Raw genomic sequence first — 19,804 nt, 5'->3', positions numbered from 1 at the left:
AATAAGCACAGTTATTTTCAACTAGGTTTTTGGAGAAAGGCTATGACGCTATGACCTGCTGGTGGAAAGGACTGAACAAAGGGGCTAATAAAGTATCTGTACCCTTTATCACCACTTTCTCTGTACAGCACCGTTCAGTAAAGCAGATGATCCAGAGGCACTGGCACATACTAGGGAGCGACCGTATATTGAAGAGTATTTTGCCTGACAAACCACAGGTCATCTTTAAAGGTGCTTCATCTCTTGTGAACAAGATTGCTCCCAGTATATCTGACCCCCCAAAGAGTACGAGATCATTTTTTCAACAACTCACGGATTACCATCGGTGCAAGAATTGCCAGGTTTGCACCTTAAATAGCTGCAGAGAAAGAAAAATATGCAACTTTGTGTCAACTAGTACAGGCCAAAGTTTCATGTCAACTAGTACAGGCCAAAGTTTCGAAGTGGAACCGTTTATCACATGTTCCTCGGAGGGGGTGGTGTACCTCACCCAATGCCCTTGTGGGCTCCAATATATTGGGAGGACCAAGAGGGCCCTCAAGGTGAGACTGAATGAGCATATTGGCAACATCAGACGTGGTTTTAAAGACCATTCGGTCTCTAGGCACTACGATGAGGTACACCACAGGGATCCATCAAAAACCCTCTATATGGGGATTGATAAATATAAACCCCATTGGAGGGGTAGTTCCCTTGTTAGGGAAATATCCAGGCAAGAAATGGCCTGGATATACAGAATGAAGACTTATGTTCCACATGGCCTAAACGTCGATACTGACGTGAACACCTTTATCAATAACTCCTGATCTGTTGTAAGAGCGAATATGATCAGAGATGACACTAGTCTATACACAGATTGGTTTAGTGGTGCTATGTTTTCTTAGACCTATCTTGCCTTTTTTAATGTATTTTTTATTTTATCTTTTATTATTTTTTTATTTTAATTTTTTTATATATTTTATTTTAATTTTTTATTTCATTTTTAATAAAATTTTATTTTTTTATTTTTTCCTTTTTTCTTGGTGATGTGCGTGTTTTTTATTTAATATTTAATAATTTTCAATGTAATTTTTCACTTGTATGAATTTCAATATTCGATTGGTATTTTTGTCACTGAGTCTGGCTTTGGTTCATCGCTTACTCCAGGACCTAGCGGAATTTTTTATTTGGGTTCACCGTTATGGTTCACGCATGGTTCACATTTTTTCACTAAGGGGTGAACATATTACTATATATATTTTTGTAGTATTTATTGTAGCCCCCTCCCCCTAGAATTAGGGGATATAAACCCAGTTCACATGTGTACAGGTGGTCACTTATGATTATATTATTGAGGTTTTTTTTTTATATACATGCAATTTGTTTATAGCGTAATTATTCTCACGTGAGGGGTATTAGGTCTTCATTGCTAACACGTGTTATTTGGTTTAGTACAATTCATTTATTTAATAAGGCTAGACATTTATCTCCAAGCGAGGGCCCCCCTTGAATTATATTATGACAAGAAGTATCTTGTCCTTTATGTTCCGAGGAGATATGATTTGAAGCAAAATGGTTAATTTTGGCCCCTTTGTCTCTTCAATATGCCTCTAATTTATATTATGGTCGATTACTGCCAAAATGTCCAGTAGGGGTCGCTCCTGGAGGGATCATACCTCTATGTGTTCTGGTTTCTCTTGATAAAAAAACAATGATGAGGTCACCACTTAAGTTGTTTTACCTAGTAATGGCAATCACTACATTTTTATTACCTGTGGTGGCGGCAATTTTGAAAGTTTTTTTATGATCACTAATTCTTATTTGATAGAATATCCATATATTGCCTGTAGGGTGGATGCTAGGTTTTAGCCCATCTGTTGATGGCTATGCATGTGGTCTGCAGGGATGGGCGCCATGTTGTGGCCCAATCTCCTGCATACTACATGTAATATGGATGAGCCCTGGATAATATTCCTTTTTGCTTGCTGGTGGTGGCGGCGATCTGGAATTTTTTGTATACAATTTTACTATTTAGTGCCATTAGCTTTGTACTCTATTTGTCCGCATGGCTGGGCACCAGGTTCACCTGTCGCCTGCAGTGTTGTCTGTGGTTATAAGCGCCATGTTGTAGCCCACCCGCAGCACACGATGTGTGTGTTTGGGGCGGTGGGCGCCATGTTTGAGTCTACTCGCCCGTACTGCGCATGCGCGGAATCGGGCGCCATGTTGTGGCTTTACTGCCCTTACTACGCATGCGCGGAATCGGACACTATGCTGTAGTCTAGCTGATTGTGGCTACACAGTGGTGGGGAAGGTAGGGCTAGTGATAATTAGAGTAATTTAGATACTTCACCCCCCCCCCCCCCATCTTCTCTCATAGTGGCTAATATTGTGCTTTCTATGGTGTCAGGCTCTTTATTTGAGCATGTCAGATTCATGATGCGCAGTACGTCTGCGATACTGGACGCCATGTTGAAGCCTGTTTTTTCTGTTAGTGCGCAGGTGGGGGAGGTGGCTGTGAACCAGAGTGAGGCTTGGTTTATTTCCTGTTCATATATATATATATATATATATATATATATATATATATATATATATATATATATATATATATATATATATATATATATATATATATATATATATATATGTGTGACGCATCGCGCTGCCCGTGCCCCTGGAAGAAGTACGTTTTTTACGAAACGGATGTAGGGCGGAGCGGCGCGGTGTCGTCACCCAAACAAGTTTCAAACGTTCCCCAGTGGACGGGTGTCTGAATTTGTGTTCCGGCCGACACACATTGGGTGGGTAGGGGTTTAATATACTGTATTTATTTATTTATTTATTTTGTATATTCTTCTTTATATGTTATATATTTTTCATATAATTTATATTTATTTATTTAGGTTTTTTCTGATTAATTGTTTTTTAATTTATTAACCAATTATCTAATAATGGAATATTAGATATTTCATTTCACTACCTAATCATTTTTGATATTTAATAGGAATTTATTATGATTTTTTATTACCTTATGAAGCTCCTTATTGGTTTATTCCCTTTTTTGGGCTTCAATACATTTATTTTATTTAATGTAACTAATTACATATTCGGGGTATTTTGTGTTATGCATCATCCCCCATTAGGTCCCGGCGGTGTCAATCCATCTGCCTTGTTAAGTTTAGTATATGGCGTAATATATCAATAAATTTCCCTTTTAATTGGTCCTGAGCTGCTCTCTTAATTTTAAAATAATTTTTTAGCCGTTGATTATCGTAAGTAGCTCCCCAGAGCATCTACTGGCATCTTTTCCCATATTCAATATGGCGCTGTGTGACACGATCTCTGAATCTCGGAATGAGGCTTGGACTTCATTAAGTGGTGTGTCAGTACGTCGCCCTATTCCCATTGACAACGTCTGCTGTGACGAAATGCGGAAGGGGCGCGACGTGTTGACGTCACCACACTGTAACAGGGAGGACGGGCTCTGTACCTGCTGGCAAACAACTTTTTATGCTGTTTTTATACGATTAAATTTAAGTGTATTACTTGTTTTTTTATATAAACTTTATCTACTGTATTACACCACAATGGTCAGTGTCATTCCTTTCCCATACTGAGCCATTGAATCGATCGTATCTGTGAGTGGAAGGAATTCATCTCTTGGCTGCTCCGATTCGGGTGTAGTTTTGATCCTTGTGAACAGGTTAAAGGCCGTGGCTGGATCACAGCCAGCTGCTCTGTACCCTTGCCTTCTGGTAAGCTAACATCCATCTACGGTGGTGGGCACCCTTCAGTATTTGTGTGGCACTGGGTGTTATCTAAAGGATCGGGACCATTTCTAGCTGAACTATCCGCAATTAATGTCCAGAGACTTTCTTGTGAACTTATGCTGATATTATATTTTTTCTTTATATATCTTTTCTAATATTTTCTTATTTTTTAATGGCTGGGACATTTGTTTGTTAATTTACAGGGATTCAATTCACCAATCTAGGTCGTGCATTTTTTAGTGTGTATTACCTTTGGCATCACAGCCATCTTATTTAGTGATAATTTAATTACCACTCACCTTTATTCCAGGTGGATTTAGTTGGTATTATTCAATACTGACCTTTTCATAGGATTTTTTGGCGTTTGTTCACCTTGCATTGTTTTTGGCATATCATCCCCTGGATGACAAACTCCCATGAGACCTATCTACATTCATTCTTATTGATGCTTTTTTGGCCTACTGGTTGACACATGGTTCCTATTTAGTTCCTTGTGTTTATTGGCACAGCTTCCTTCTTTTTTTCAGTTATCTATTTGTGTGTTATTCCACCAGTGCTGCTGCCTTTGTTTTTTATTTTTATTTTTCATCCAAGCGCAGTTTTTTGTGTTTTTTATTTACAGTATTTGTCTTAATTTTTTTCCCCCCTACGAAACTCCACTTTAACGTCCCGTCCCCTGAAGCTGCTCTTCTTCGTCATTTTTGCCACCCCTTTCTCCTCTAGTCAACATCATGCCATACAAATGAGGACTAGCAGCCACTGCTGGTCCTGCATTGTACATGATGACAGAGGTCCACCCACACTCTGAGGTAGGAGCAAAGAAGACTGGAGTGATGGCTCCTACAGTGGAGTAAGAAATGTATTTTATTTTAAGCTGACTAGAGTTCCTCTTTAACACATCAGTCTCTACAGAGCTCATGCACACAGTCATTTTTGTTATTCTATTGTAAATATAGCTACACGCCCCTATGAAATGCGAGATGATGTAATATTACGTGATCTCGCTCAGCCGAGCCGACCTGCCGCCGTATAACTGCCGTATAACTGCGGCGGCTGGTCGGCTAGTGGTTAAATGCATGCCAATATTCTGTTCGCTTTGCTAGCAGCAGTTTGGCATTTGATGCCATTGCTGAGCCTGTCATCTAATTTGTTTAGATCTTCTTTCAAGGTTTCCACATCCTGCAGAGAAGATATTGTCCTGCTTAGCTTAATATTGTCTGCAAATACAGAGATTGAGATGTTTATCTCATCCTCCAGGTAATTTATGAATACATTAAATATAATAGGCTTACCTATAGGCAGAAGTAAATAAATAAATAGGGAGTATACAACCACTTTAACCATTTGACCACTGGGCACTTAAACCGCCTTCCTAACCAGACCAATTTTCAGCTTTCGGTGATCTCACATTTTGAATGACAATTGCTCAGTCATACAACTCACATAGGTAAACATAAGTACAACTTGGTATATATTATTTGGTCTTTGTGGAAGTTATAGAGTCCACAAGCTATGGTGCCAATCTCTAAAAATTGATCACAACTGAAGTACTGAAGGCCCATCTCATTTCTTGAGACCCTAACATGCCAGAAAAGTACAAATACCCCCCAAATGACCCCTTTTTGGAAAGAAGACATTCCAAGTTATTTAGAAAGAGGCATGGTGAGTTTTTTCACACAATTTTTTGAAAAATCAATATTTTTTTTCACAAAAATTGTCATATTAGCAGTTTATTTCTCACACAGAGCATATGCATACCTTAAAATTCACCCCAAAACACATTCTGCTATTACTCCGGAGTATGGCGATACCACATGTGTGAGACACTTACAGTGTGGCCACATACAGAGGCCCAACATGCAGGGAGCACCTTCAGGCGTTCTGGAGCACCCAGGCCAATTCTGACATTTCTCTCCTACATGTAAAAATCATCATTTGCTAGAAAATTACATAGAACCCCAAAACATTATATATTTTTTTAGCAAAGACCCCAGAAAATACAATGGTGGTCTTTGCAACTTTTTATTTTGCACGGTATTTGCGCGTTTTTTTGGGGGAAAATAAACAGTTTTGTGCTTTAAAACAAACAGTAAAGCTAGCCCAAGGTTTTTGCATAATGTGAAAGATGAAGATACGCAGAGTAAATAGATACCCAACATGTCACCCTTTAAAATTGCACACGCTCGTCTAATGGCGCCAAACTTTGCTACTTAAAAATCCCCATGGGCGACTCTTTAAAAATTTCTACTGGTTACATGTTTTGAGTTACAGAGGAGTTCTAGGCCCAAAATTATTGCTCTCGCTCTAACGTTCGCAGCGATACCTCACATGTGTGGTTTGAACATCGTTTTTATATGTGGGTGGGACTGCATGCGAGCACACGGGGACAGGGGCGCTATAAAAAAAAAAAGAAAAACATTTTTTATTGTTCATTTGACTTTATTTTAGTTTGACACTTTTTTCCCCCAAAAAAATGTTTTGATCACTTTTATTCCTATTACAAGGAATGTAAACACACCTTGTAATAGGAATATGGCATCACAGGTCCTCTTTACAGTGAGATATGGGGTCAATAAGACCCTACATCTCACCTCTAGGCTGGGAAGCCTGAAATAAAAAAAATATATAAAAACGATCCTGGCTTCGATCATAGCGGTGAGCCGGAAGAAGTACCGGAGGGTGGCAATGGGACGTCCCCTCTCGCATCCCGCAAGAACGATCAAGCGGTGGAACAGTCGCTATTGATTGTTCTTATGGTGTAGGGAATCGCCGGCTGAAAAAGCCGATATGTGAATGATGCCTGTAGCTGCAGGCATCATTCAGATATGCCCGCAGAAAATCAAGAACATAGCAGGCAGGAAGTGGTTAAAACGGATTTTAACACAAAGTTGTCCATTTATAAAATATTTCTAACACATAGCATGTACATGCCAAAAATGACCCCCCAAAATAGATTCTCCTACTCACGTGTGAGACTTCCACAGCCTGGCCATATACAGAGGTCAAGTACGGCCGAGCATAGCCGAGTATGGTTGGGTATCACCGGGTATTGCAGAGTATCGCCAAGTATGGCTGGGTATCGCCGAGTATGGCTGGGTATCACCGAGTATGGCCGAGCATGGATGGATGGCTGGATGTCACTGCAATTGTCACAAAGCAACGCTGTGAGCACTACAGATCCAGCCCACAGCGCTGCTGCCACCGATCTCTCCCCCTCTTCTCTCACACTGTACCGATCGGTTGACAGACCGATCACGTGGTAAACGGTCGCTATCAGCGGCCATTTACAGTGATCCACAATGACCCAGCGGTCACGGACACTCCCGTCAATGTACGCCCTCACAGAATTAACAAACCGCCCTGTAGCCGTCATTCGGCTAGGTCTATGATCGTAAAGTGGTCAAATAAAACTGACTACCAGTCAGCTTTTAAGAAAGACCTACTGTTTGGACTGCCTTTTGCCTTGAGCTAATCCCTGACAAATAAATAAATATATTGTGTGTGTAATATATATATATATATATATACACACACACATATACACACACACACAGTGGGGATCGAACGTTTGGGCACCCCAGGTAAAAATTTGTATTAATGTGCATAACGAAGCCAAGGAAAGATGGAAAAATCTCCAAAATGCATCAAATTACAGATTAGACATTCTTATAATATGTCAAAAAAAAGTTAGATTTTATTTCCATCATTTACACTTTCAAAATTACAGAAAACAAAAAAATGGCGTCTGCAAAAGTTTGGGCACCCTGCAGAATTTATAGCATGCACTGCCCCCTTTGCAAAGCTGAGACCTGCCGGTGTCATGGATTGTTCTCAATCATCATCTAGGAAGACAAGGTGATATCAATCTCAAAGGTTTTAAATGTCCAGACTCATCTGACCTTGCCCCAACAATCAGCACCATGGGTTCTTCTAAGCAGTTGTCTAAAAAACTGAAACTGAAAATAGTTGACGCTCACAAAGCTGGAGAAGGCTATAAGAAGATAGCAAAGCGTTTTCAGATGTCAATATCCTCTGTTCGGAATGTAATTAAGAAATGGCAGTCATCAGGAACAGTGGAAGTTAAAGCAAGATCTGGAAGACCAAGAAAAATATCAGACAGAACAGCTCGCAGGATTATGAGAAAAGCAATTCAAAACCCACGTTTGACTGCACGATCCCTCCAGAAAGATCTGGCAGACACTGGAGTTGTGGTACACTATCCCACTATAATGAGATACTTGTACAAATATGGTCTTCATGGAAGAGTCATCAGAAGAAAACCTCTTCTACGTCTATAGAACAGTACCCCTTCAAGAAGAGTGGGCAAAATCGGACTTTGAGGCTCGTGGAAGTATAAAAAATATATATTTTATTACATAAATTTACAAAATGTACACTAACAATGGTATAATGGAATGCAACTGATAACAATCACAATACAACCATTCAGAACAAGAGAATAGTGAAAGAATCCTATTGAAGTCGCCTACGCGTTTCACCGTGGGGCTTCTTCAGGACGAAATGAACAGGATTATTGCTACTATGTAGCCATGATTTTCACAATCTGTGAATAGTACACATCATATTAGTACAGCATAAAAAATGATAATGATGATATTTACATAAAGGAAAAAATTCCTAAAACATATATCTTTATCAATTGATTAAAACCAGCGAAAAAACACACAAATTTTTGCAATACATATTCTTCTACGTCCTCACCACAAAAATCAGCGTTTGAACTTTGCAAATGAACATATAGACAAGCCTGATGCATTTTGGATCAAGTTCTGTGGACCGATGAGGTTAAAATAGAACTTTTTGGCCGGAATGAGCAAAAGGTACGTTTGGAGAAGAAAGGGCACAGAATTTAATGAAAAGAACCTCTGTCCAACTGTTAAGCATGGGGGTGGATCAATCATGCTTTGGGGTTGTATTGCAGCCAGTGGCACAGAGAACATTTCACGAGTAGAAGGAAAAATGGATTCAATAAAATTTTAGCTAATTTTGGATGGTAACTTGATGCCATCTGTGAAAAAGCTGAAGTTAAAGAGAGGATGGCTTCTAAAAATGGATAATGATCCTAAACACATCTCAAAATCCACGGGGGATTACATCAAGAGGCGGAAACTGAAGGTTTTGCCATGGCCTTCACAATCTCCTGACCTCAACATAATTGAAAATCTATGGATAGACCTTAAAAGAGAAGTGCGTGACAGACAGCCCAGAAATCTCAAAGAACTGGAAGACTTTTGTAAGGAAGAATGGGCAAATATACCTCAAACAAGAATTGAAAGACCCTTGGCTGGCTACAAAAATCGTTTACAAGCTGTGATACTTGCCAAAGGGGGCAGTACAAGATATTAACTCTGCAGGGTGCCCAAACTTTTGCAGACGCCATTTTTTTGTTTTCTGTAATTTTGAAAGTGTAAATGATGGAAATAAAATCTAACTTTTTTTTACATATAATATTATAAGAATGTCTAATCTGTAATTTGATGCCTTTTGGAGATTATTCCATCTTTCCTTGGCTTCGTTATGCACATTAATACAAATTTTTACCTGGGGTGCCCAAACTTTCGATCCCCACTGTGTGTATATGTGTGTGTGTGTGTGTGTGTGTGTGTGTGTGTGTGTGTGTGTGTGTGTGTGTGTATGTATATATATATATATATATATATATATATATATATATATATATATGTGTATATATATATATATATATATATATATATATATATATATATGTATATATATATATATATATATATATATATATATATATATATATATATATATATATATACATACATATACATACATACACACACACACACACACATACATATATACACACACACATACATATATACTAGGGCTGTGGAAATTAACTATTAATTCATCGATTAATCTTTAATTTTTTTGATCGATCAAAATTGTTTTGATTGGTACTCACCTCTCCGGCGGCTTTTGGGCCTTCAGGGAGTTCAGTTGGAGATCCAGTGACGTCACAGACACCGGCGGGTCTTGCCGTGTCCATCTGCTGTGCCTTCATATCTACATGCCGGCAGGACCTTACTATCTGCCGCACGCAAGGTCTGTTACACTTCCCTCTATCAACTTGGGATTCTACAACTATCCACTGGGAGTTGTGATAGTTCCCTTCACGGGACATCTACATGCCGACGGACTGATGTTAACCTCTCCTCATCTGGATTCAGCAGTGGCATCGTTGTACACATTTTTATACCAGTATCATACTTGGCTACATGTTTTTATGACTGCTTTTGCTACCGTTTGGTATTACTCGCACAATTTTTACAGTTTATGCAGCTACATCGATTTTATCTCCAGTGCAATATTTATTTTGTTACCTACTTGAAGACTATAAAAGTTTTAATGCTATTCCCATCGAGCGCTGCCTTTGTGGGTTTTTTGTATCCTGCTATCCATTTTTCCAGTGGTTGGTAGCTGCACTGGGAATCAGCCTGCAAGGAGATCAGCTAAAAGTAGTTGGATCTGTATGTGTGTTATAATTAATCAAAATGAGTTGATTAAAAAAAATAAAAAAATCGATTAATCGAACACAAAAATTTTGATCAGTAACAGCCCTAATATATACACACACACACGCGCGCGCACGCTTAAAGACCAAGCCAATTCAGGCACTTTTTGTTTACAAGTTTAAATCAGTATGTTTTGCTAGAATACCTAGCAATAAGCTAAACACCCCCGTTTCAGTTCGCATCTGAACTCTCAAATATCGCAAAACTTCAAACCAGAATGATGAATCTTATTGAAGTCTATGGGACCTGAGCAGGAAAAAAAATCAATAGTAATTTTTAAGGCTTACAGTATATGCAAGTTATTGGCCATAAAAAGGGTATAGGGGGCCCTGCTACTGCCCTGGGGGACATTGCATGGTAAAAAAAAAAAATGCCCATGTGATATGGTTGCGGTGCAACTAAAAAAAGTTGCATGCACTTCTTTGGTGCGATATGGTGAATTTGCACCTTATTGTTAAATAAACTGTAAGGCCTCGTACACACCACCGGATCTATCCGCTGGGATTTATCCGCAGATCAGTTCCAGCGGATAGATCCGGTGGTGTGTACGTCCAAGCGGATATTTTTCCGCGGATATATTTCCGGCCGATGGATTTCCAGCGGATAAACATTTCTTAGCATGCTAAGAAATCTATCCGCTGGAATCCTGTCCAGCGGATTGATCCGGTGGTCTGTACAGACTCACCGGATCAATCCGTCCGTTCCTCTTCCTCGCATGCGTCGTAATGATTCGACGCATGCGTGGAAGTCTTTATCTTCCAGCGTCGCGCACGTCGCCGCGTCATCATCGCTGCGACGGCGCGACACGTCACCGCGGATGGATTCCACGCGGATTTCGATCTGATGGTTAGTACAACCATCAGATCAAAATCCGCCAGAGGATTTATCCGACGAAATGGTCCGGAGGACCGTTTCCAGCAGATAATCCTCTCGTGTGTACGGGGCCTTAGTGATGTTTTATTAAATTTTTTCTTTAAAAATAACAAAGACTTAACAAACATATTATACTTACCTGTTCTGTGTAGTGATGTTGCACAGAGCAGCCCTGATCCTCTTCTTCTCAGATCCCTCTTCGGTGCTCCTGGCCCCTCCCTCCTGTTGAGTGCCCTCCACAGCAAGCAGCCTGCTATGGGGGTACCCGACCCGAAGCCACAGCTCCCTGTGCTCGTTCAGACACGGAGCTGCGACCAGGCCCCGGCCCCTTCTCTCCTCATTGGCTGACTGACTTTGGTTGACAGCAGCAGGAGCCAATGGCACTGCGCTGCTGTCTCAGCCAATGAGGAGGGGAGTTCCAGTCAGTCAGGACACTGCTGCGACATCGCTGGACATAGATGGAGCTCAGGTAAGTATTGGGGGGGCTGAGGGAGGTTGCTGCACACAGAAGGTTTTTTATCTTAATGCATAGAATGCATGACATTACAACCACTTTAAAGTTTTTTAAAACCATTACATGAAAATTGAACTGGGGTTTAAAGTGGTTGTAAACCCACTGTTACAACTTGCACCTACAGGTAAGTCTAGATTAAGGCTTACCTGTAGGTGCAAGAAATATTAAACAGCCGCCTGCAAAACCTTGCAGCCGAAGGAAGCATCAGAAGATGCACTCACATAAACCTTGTAAAATTTAAAAAAAGTGTGAACGGACGACCAAGTCGCTGCCTTGTATACCTGTGAGACAGATGCTTGATGTCGGAAAACCCAGGAAGCACCAATTGCCCTGGTCGAATTGCCCTGGCGCCCGCCCCCTAAGAGCATAGGCCTGTATGGCGGTCTGCCCGATCCACAGAGAAATGGTGGCTGACGAGACCGCCAGGCCCTTTTGTGGACCAGACACTGACACAAAGTGAGTCAGATCTCCAAAACTGAGTCGTAGCAGACAGGTACACCCGCAAAGCATGAAGTATGAAGCGCAACCTTCCTAGGATGCGCCGGCCGAGGTCATAAGGATGGAAATACAATGTCCTTGTTAAGGTGAAAGGCCGAAACCACCTTCAGAAGATAGGAAGGTCGTGGGAGCAACACCACCTTATCCTTATGGAGGATCAAGTATGGCGACTTGCAAGACAAGGCCGCCAACTCAGAAACCCTTCTGACAGAAGAAATGGCCACCAAAAAGGCCACCTTCCGAGATAGTGTCAAGAGAGGAAACTCTACAGTGTTTCCAAAGGAAGGTTCCCGAAGAACCGAGAGCACCAGAGTCAAAACCCATTGCGGGGAAGAGGTGGGTCCAGAGGGGGAAGTATATGATGAACCCCCTGCTCAAAAGGTACCCACCAGAGAATCGTCCGCCAAAGGCCGCTGAGAGAACACAGCCAAGGCTGAAATCTGTCCCTTAAATGGTGCTTAAGGCAAGTTCCTGATCCACTCCACGCTGTAAAAACAGCAGGACCCTGGACACCGAGTACGTCCGTGGATGCCACCCCATCTCTTCGCACAAAGAGATGTAGGCCTTCCAGGTGCGATGGTAGATCTTCCTGGAAGAAGACTTCCGTGCCCTCAGCAAGGTTGGGATGACCGAGTCGGAAAGACCCCAGTCCCTTAATATCTTGCTTTCAATAGCCAGCGACTGTAGGGCAGGATGCAGTATGGGACCTTGACAGAAGGTCCTCCCGCATTGGCAGCCGCCAGGGTGCATCCGCCACCAGGCGCACGAGATCGGCATACCAAGGACGCCAAGGCCAATCTGGAGCGATTAGAATCATCGGGCTCCATAGGGGGAAAGGCATAAAGTAGCCGATACTGACCCCACAGGGCCACCAACACGTCTGACGTATCTGCCCAGGGATCTCTGGACCTGGCCAGGAACCCTTGCGGTTGAGACGAGAGGCCAGGAGATCCACGTCCGGTGTGCCCCACCTCCTGCAAAGGAGTTTAAACACCTCCGGATGCAATGACCATTCCCCCTGGTCCAGCATCTGGCGACTCAGGTAGTCTGCCTGCCAGTTTTCTATGCCCGGAATGTAGACGGCCGACCGAACCAGCACCTTTCTTTCCGCCAACCTTAGGATGTGAGTGACCTCGGATGCTGCAGCCGAGCTCGGCGTTCCCCCCTGATGGTTGACATAAGACACCGCCATGGCGTTGTCCAACTGAATCCTAATTGGGCGACCTTGCAACCTCCTCAACCACGAGGAGAGGCATAGCTTGATTGCCTGAAGTTCCAGGACATTGATCGGCAGACGGGACCCTGGGCCGACTGGACCCCCCCAGACGCCTCCCCAACCCATGAGGCTGGAGTCCGTCGTAATCACCGTCCACTGGAAGAGAAGAAATTACTTCCCGGACCGAAGAACCGGGGATCTCAGCCACCAACTCAGAGAGATTCTGACTAGGTGGCCTACCTGAATCTGACGATCCAGAGACAATGGAGATTTGTTCCACTTGGACAAGATCTCCCTCTGCTATACCCGAGTGTAGAACTGGACAAACGGTACCGCCTCGAAGGAGGCTACCATCAGGCCCAGGACTCGCATCAAAAACGAAGGGGCGACCATTTGCGGGATGCCAACACCTTAAATTTTTCCAGGGGAAGAAAAACTTTTGTTTCTGAGGAGTCCAGAATCAACCCTAGGTACTCCAAACGCTGAGTCGGTACCAGGACCGACTTCTGAATGTTTAACACCCACCCAGGGTCTGACTGGCTATAGACACATCCTCTTTTAATTCTGAGCCAGAAGCTGCTCTCAGAAGAGATCGTCTAAGGGACCTGAGCAGCAGCCAGGTCCTGGTCTGAGTCAGAGCATTCCCCAGTGGATGGCGGGGGGAGGGGGCGCTTTTTACCCCCCTTGCGCCCACCACTTCCACCCTGGCAACAAATGTTTCCAGGACTGCCGACAAAGTGTATATGGGCACCGCAGGAGCTCAAGGTGCCACCTCTGGCATGTTTGGGGAAGAAGAACCAGATACTGACTCCATCCAGACAGCTCTCATGAACCTATTCAGACCTGAATTAAAAGCCCACCCTCCTGCTGCGCTGACCGGGGGGTTACTTAGGAGACTCACCAACCACAGGAGAAGACTGTTCAGCGCTGCTGCCCGCCCTCAGTACACAGTGTGTGTGAGGTAAAGCTGTGAGATAAACCTTTAGGAGACCTGTGCTGTGCGCCGTAGAAGCCAGCACTAGAGGCCAAAACCACATCCAAGATGGCCGCCAGACGCCTCAGAGAGAGCAGGACATGGCCACAGTAAAATGGCCGACCGCAATAGAAAACTGTGCCATAGCGCGGCCACAACAAAATGCCCGCCAATGGGATTTCCTAATGTAAACCAGAAGACCACAAAAAAATGGCGCCAGCGCCGCCAAAATAGACAACTAGGATGAGAAGGCCTAATGGGGCCTTACAGTGGCAAAAACACCCCCACAGAAACAAAATGCAGACTAAGACCCCCCTGGTGAGGAGCCCCCTCACAGGTCCACCCCGGCAGCAGCAATAGCATTGAAGTAGAGGGAAACATGACAGAGAGCAGGGAAGGGAGGATAGGAGGACCCCCGAACCCCAGGAATGCTCAGCCGTACCGACCCCGCCGAACCGGAAGGTTTGTACTTACCCGTCCATGCGAGGACCCACTGACGCATTCCTGACAGGCATACAACCACGTTGGATTCGCTTTCAGCCGGTCCACTGTGAGTGAGGCAACACCACAGCCCAGTCATATGTGGACCCAGGAGTCATGGGGTTTGTCGTGGCAGACCTAGCCTCTTAGCAATGTTGTGCTCACGCTCGCTGGCCGGACTGAGGAGACTACAAGGATCTATATATCCAGCCTGTCTCTAAGCAGACAGTTGATAGAAGAGGGAGCCATACGTCCTGCTGCAGGGAGGAGGGTTTTGTCCGGAGGGACCGCCCCCTGGGTGGGGCTGTTCAACTCTGTTAAAAGTAACATGTATTTAATTATTTAACATGTTTCTGCCTAGTCCTCTCCTGTGAACAGGAACATAACCCACTTGTCAAGATTTAAGGAGCGGTGTCCGTCCATGGACGATAAGAGAAATACGGATTTTAACTTGTAAACACCAAATGTCATGAAAGGGTTAAAAAATCATGCAAGAGCACACTTAATCCATTGTGCCCCTATAAGTAAATAAAATAACTACTTACACTGTCTGTCTCTCCAGGAGCTCCATGATTATTGCCAAAAGGATTATAATGCCCACCACAGCTATAGGAAAGAAATAAAAGCAATGTTATACATACATATATGGCTGGCTTCAAAAATGAGTTGCAAAAGCAAGAGCCTCATTTAGCAGACATTTTATTTCCGATACAAAGTTCTATAATAGAGTAAATCTAAAAGCAACATTTTTTTCCTTCATTTCGGAATAGAGTAAAAGAGGGTTTTTGTATGCGTCATTGAGGAGGTTTTCATTAGGGGTGCACCGAATAGAAATTTTGATGCCAAAATCAAAAATGCAGGATGAGCTTTGCCCAAAACCAAAAAAATGACAGTTTAAAAAAAATATTTTACATTTTTATACATAATTGTATTATATTTGACTTTTTAACCACTAGCCGACCGCGCACCGTCATTATACGGCGGCAGGTCGGCTCTTCTGGGCGAGAGCCCGTAGCTATACGGCGGCTCTTTGAGCCGCCACTAGGGGGCGCGTGCGCGCCGCCGGAGGCGCGCGCGCCCCCGACTCCCGTGCGTGTGCCCGGCGGGCGCGATCGCCGGCGGGCACACGCGATCGCTCGTTACAGAGCGGGGACCGGGAGCTGTGTGTGTAAACACACAGCTCTCGGTCCTGTCAGCAGGGGAAATGCTGATCTTCGGTTCATACAATGTATGAACCGAGGATCAGTGTTTCCCCTAGTGAGGCCACCCCCCCCCACAGTAAGAACACACAGGGACATACTTAACCCCTTCCCCGCCCCCTAGTGTTAACCCCTTCACTGCCAGTGGCATTTTTATAGTAATCCAATGCATTTTTATAGCACGGATCGCTATAAAAATGCCAATGGTCCCAAAAATGTGTCAAAAGTGTCCGAAGTGTCCGCCATAATGTCGCAGTACCGAAAAAAAAAATCGCTGATCGCCGCCATTACTAGTAAAAAAATATATTAATAAAAATACCATAAAAATACCCCCTATTTTGTAAACGCTATAACTTTTGCGCAAACCAATCAATAAACGCTTATTGCGATTTTTTTTTTACGAAAAATATGTAGACGAATACGTATCGGCCTAAACTGAGGAAAAAAAACGTTTTTTTATATATTTTTGGGGGATATTTATTATAGCAAAAAGTAAAAAATATTCATTTTTTTCAAAATTGTCGCTCTATTTTTGTTTATAGCGCAAAAAATAAAAACCGCAGAGGTGATCAAATACCACCAAAATAAAGCTCTATTTGTGGGGAAAAAAGGACGCCAATTTTGTTTGGGAGCCACGTCGCACGACCGCGCAATTGTCAGTTAAAGCGGCGCAGTCCCGAATCACAAAAAGTCTTCTGGTCTTTGGGCAGCAATATGGTCCGGGGGTTAAGTGGTTAAATAATATAATTTTAAATTATTATAAAACTTATTGTTGGCCATTATTGGCACCTTTAGTGCAAGAAAAGGTCAAGAAAAATGCAGTCTGCCGCCTCTAACGATCTCTTGTATCATGTCTGTAATCTCTTACTTAAAACACACTGCTAATATAATTAGCAAAATTTGCATTTGGCGCACCTCTAGCAGACATGATACAGGAGATAATCAGAGACTGCAGACATGATACAAGAGATCATGCAGCCTCAACAGTGTCCATCAAATGCAGCCTCACCAGTAAGATGCAGCCTTGCCAGTCAGATGCAGCCTTGCCAGTCAGATGCAGCCTTGCCAGTGCCAGTCAGATGCAGCCTTGCCAGTGCCAGTCAGATGCAGCCTTGCCAGTGCCAGTCAGATGCAGCCTTGCCAGCGCCAGTCAGATGCATCCTTGCCAGCTCCCCTCAGATGCAGCCTCCCATCGCCCCTCAGATGCAGCCTCCCAGCGCCCCTCAGATGCAGCCTCCCAGCGCCCCTCAGATGCAGCCTCCCAGCGCCCCTCAGATGCAGCCTCCCAGCGCCCCTCAGATGCAGCCTCCCAGCGCCCCTCAGATGCATCCTCCCAGCGCCCCTCAGATGCATCCTCCCAGCGCCCCTCAGAAGCAGCCTCCCAGCGCCCCTCAGATGCAACCTCCCAGCACAACAGATATTTTGAAACTACATTGCCCATTATGCTCAACTACATTGCAGAGTGCTTGAGCATCATGGGAAATATAGTTTCAAAACATCTGGGGTGCCAAGGTTCACCATCACTGGCCTAGGCTATAAGAAGATTGCCAAGACCCTGAAACTGAGCTGCAGCATGGTGGCCAACACCATACAGCGGTTTAACAGGACAGGTTCCGCTCAGAACAGGCCTCGCCATGGTCAACTAAGGAAGTGGAGTGCACGTGCTCAGAGTCGTATCCAGAGGTTGTCTTTGGGAAATAGACATACGAGTGCTGCAAGCATTGCTGCAGAGGTTAAAGGGGTGGGTCAGCCTGTTAGTGCTCAGACCATACACCGCACACTTCATCAAATTGGTTGACATGGCCGTCGTCCCAGAAGGAAGCCTCTTCGAAAGATGATGCACAAGAAAGCCTGCAAACAGTTTGCTGAAGACAAGACTAAGGCTCCTTTCACACTGAGGAGTTTTTCAGGCGTTACAGCGCTCAAAATAGCGCTGCTATACCGCCTGAAAAACTCCTGCCCCAGCCTTCTCAATGTGAAAGCCCGAGGGCTTTCACACTGAGGCGATGCGCTGGCAGGAGAGAAAAAAATCTCCTGCAAGCAGCATCTTTGGAGCGGTATGTATACCGCTTCTTTACTGCCCCTTCCCATTTAAAACAATGGGAAACCGCGGTAATACCGCCCTCAATGCCTCAGAGGCGCATTGCGGGCGGTATTAACCCTTTTATCGGCCACTAGCGGGGGTTAGTACCGCACCGCTAGCAGCCGAATCCCGTGGCAATTCCGACGGTATAGCGCCGCTATTTTTAGCAGCGCTATACCGCCACCGCGCCCTTCTGCCCCAGTGTGAAAGGGGCCTAAGGACATGGATTACTGGAACCATGTCCTGTGGTCTGATGAGACCAAGATAAACTTATTAGGTTCAGATGGTGTCAAGCATGTGTGGCAGCAACCAGGTGAGCAATACAAAGACAAGTGTGTTTTGCCTACAGTCAAGCATGGTGGTGGGAGTGTCATGGTCTGGGGCTGCATGAGTGCTGCCGGCACTGGGGAGCTGCAGTACATTGAGTGAACCTTGAATGCCATGTAACGTGACATACTGAAGCAAAGCATGATCCCCCTCCCCTCGGAGACTGGGCCGAAGGGCAGTATTCCAACATGTTAACGACCCGAAACACACCTTCAAGACGACCACTGCCTTGCTAAAGAAGCTGAGGGTAAAGGTGATGGACTGGCCAAGCATGTCCCGAGACCTAAACCCTATTGAGCATCCTCAAACGGAAGGTGGAGGAGCGCAAGGTCTCCAACATCCACAAACTCCATGATGTCATCATGGAGGTGTGGAAGAGGACTCCAGTGGAAACCTGTGAAGCTCTGGTGAACTCCATGCCCAAAAGGGTTAAGGCAGTGCTGGAAAAGAATGGTTGCCCAATTTGGAAATTTGTACTTGTTTCCAGTGGTTTAGACATTAATGGCTGTTATTTTGGAGGGGACAGCTAATTTACACTGTTATACAAGTTGTACACTCACTAAGGATGAGCTCTGGCGTGTTCGCATAGAACACGTGCAGAGCCCGCCAGGAAGTGTGCTCGGCGCTGCGCTAATAACAGCCAGGGAGACATTTCACGATCCCTGCAGCCGAGTATCGGGACAGTGTCTCCCTGGCTGTGATTAGCACAGCGCCGTGCTCACTTCCTGGCGGGCTCTGCACGTGTTCTATGCGAACACACCAGAGCTCATCCTTGCTCACTACTTTGCATTGTAGCGAACTGTAATTTCTTCAGTGTTGTCACTTGAAAAGATAGAATAAAATATTTACAAAAATGTGAGGGGTGTACCCACATTTGTGAGATAATGTATCTGTATGTTTTCTTATTTCTCTTCAAAGCACCAAGTCCTGTGGCTTTCTCCTGCTCCGTTTTTCTATTATCAGCATAACTTCTGACAAGTTCTTGGACACAGGAGATAAAACCAGCCTGAATTTTGTCAGGGTGGGTACTATAAATAGAATAGCAGAAAGCTGCTTTACTCACAGTACAGCTCTGAAAGGCTCTCTTGAGGGGGATGTGTGCCTTTCCTCCAAACAGCTGTCTCCAAGGGTAATCCAAAACTTTTCTCATAATGCAGAATGAGGAAGTGAAAACTCTTAACACAATGTGCACTTGCTAAACAGTATATAAAGTTGAAGACCAGGGGTCAGCAACCTTTTTCCACTTAAGGACCAGATTCAATGTACGTGAATGAATGGAAGGTTGCATTTACCTGCTAATAAATGAAGATGGGGTACATGGGG

The 19,804-nt window shown here is 44.0% G+C and overlaps 1 protein-coding gene across 2 annotated transcripts in view; it reads right to left on the bottom strand.

Annotated features, from left to right (window-relative positions):
• Positions 1 to 19,804, bottom strand: part of CCS (copper chaperone for superoxide dismutase) — a 259,850-nt gene that overhangs the window by 136,495 nt on the left and 103,551 nt on the right. For both annotated transcript variants that reach the window (XM_040328802.1, XM_040328801.1), the window contains exon 5: positions 15,418 to 15,478. In XM_040328802.1, the coding sequence (XP_040184736.1) occupies positions 15,418 to 15,478 (61 nt within the window). The remainder of the gene's footprint in view (positions 1 to 15,417; positions 15,479 to 19,804) is intronic.

The sequence above is a fragment of the Rana temporaria genome, chromosome 11, assembly GCF_905171775.1.
Source record: "Rana temporaria chromosome 11, aRanTem1.1, whole genome shotgun sequence".
Lineage (NCBI taxonomy): Eukaryota > Metazoa > Chordata > Amphibia > Anura > Ranidae > Rana > Rana temporaria.
This window is presented reverse-complemented; position numbering and strand designations above follow the sequence as displayed.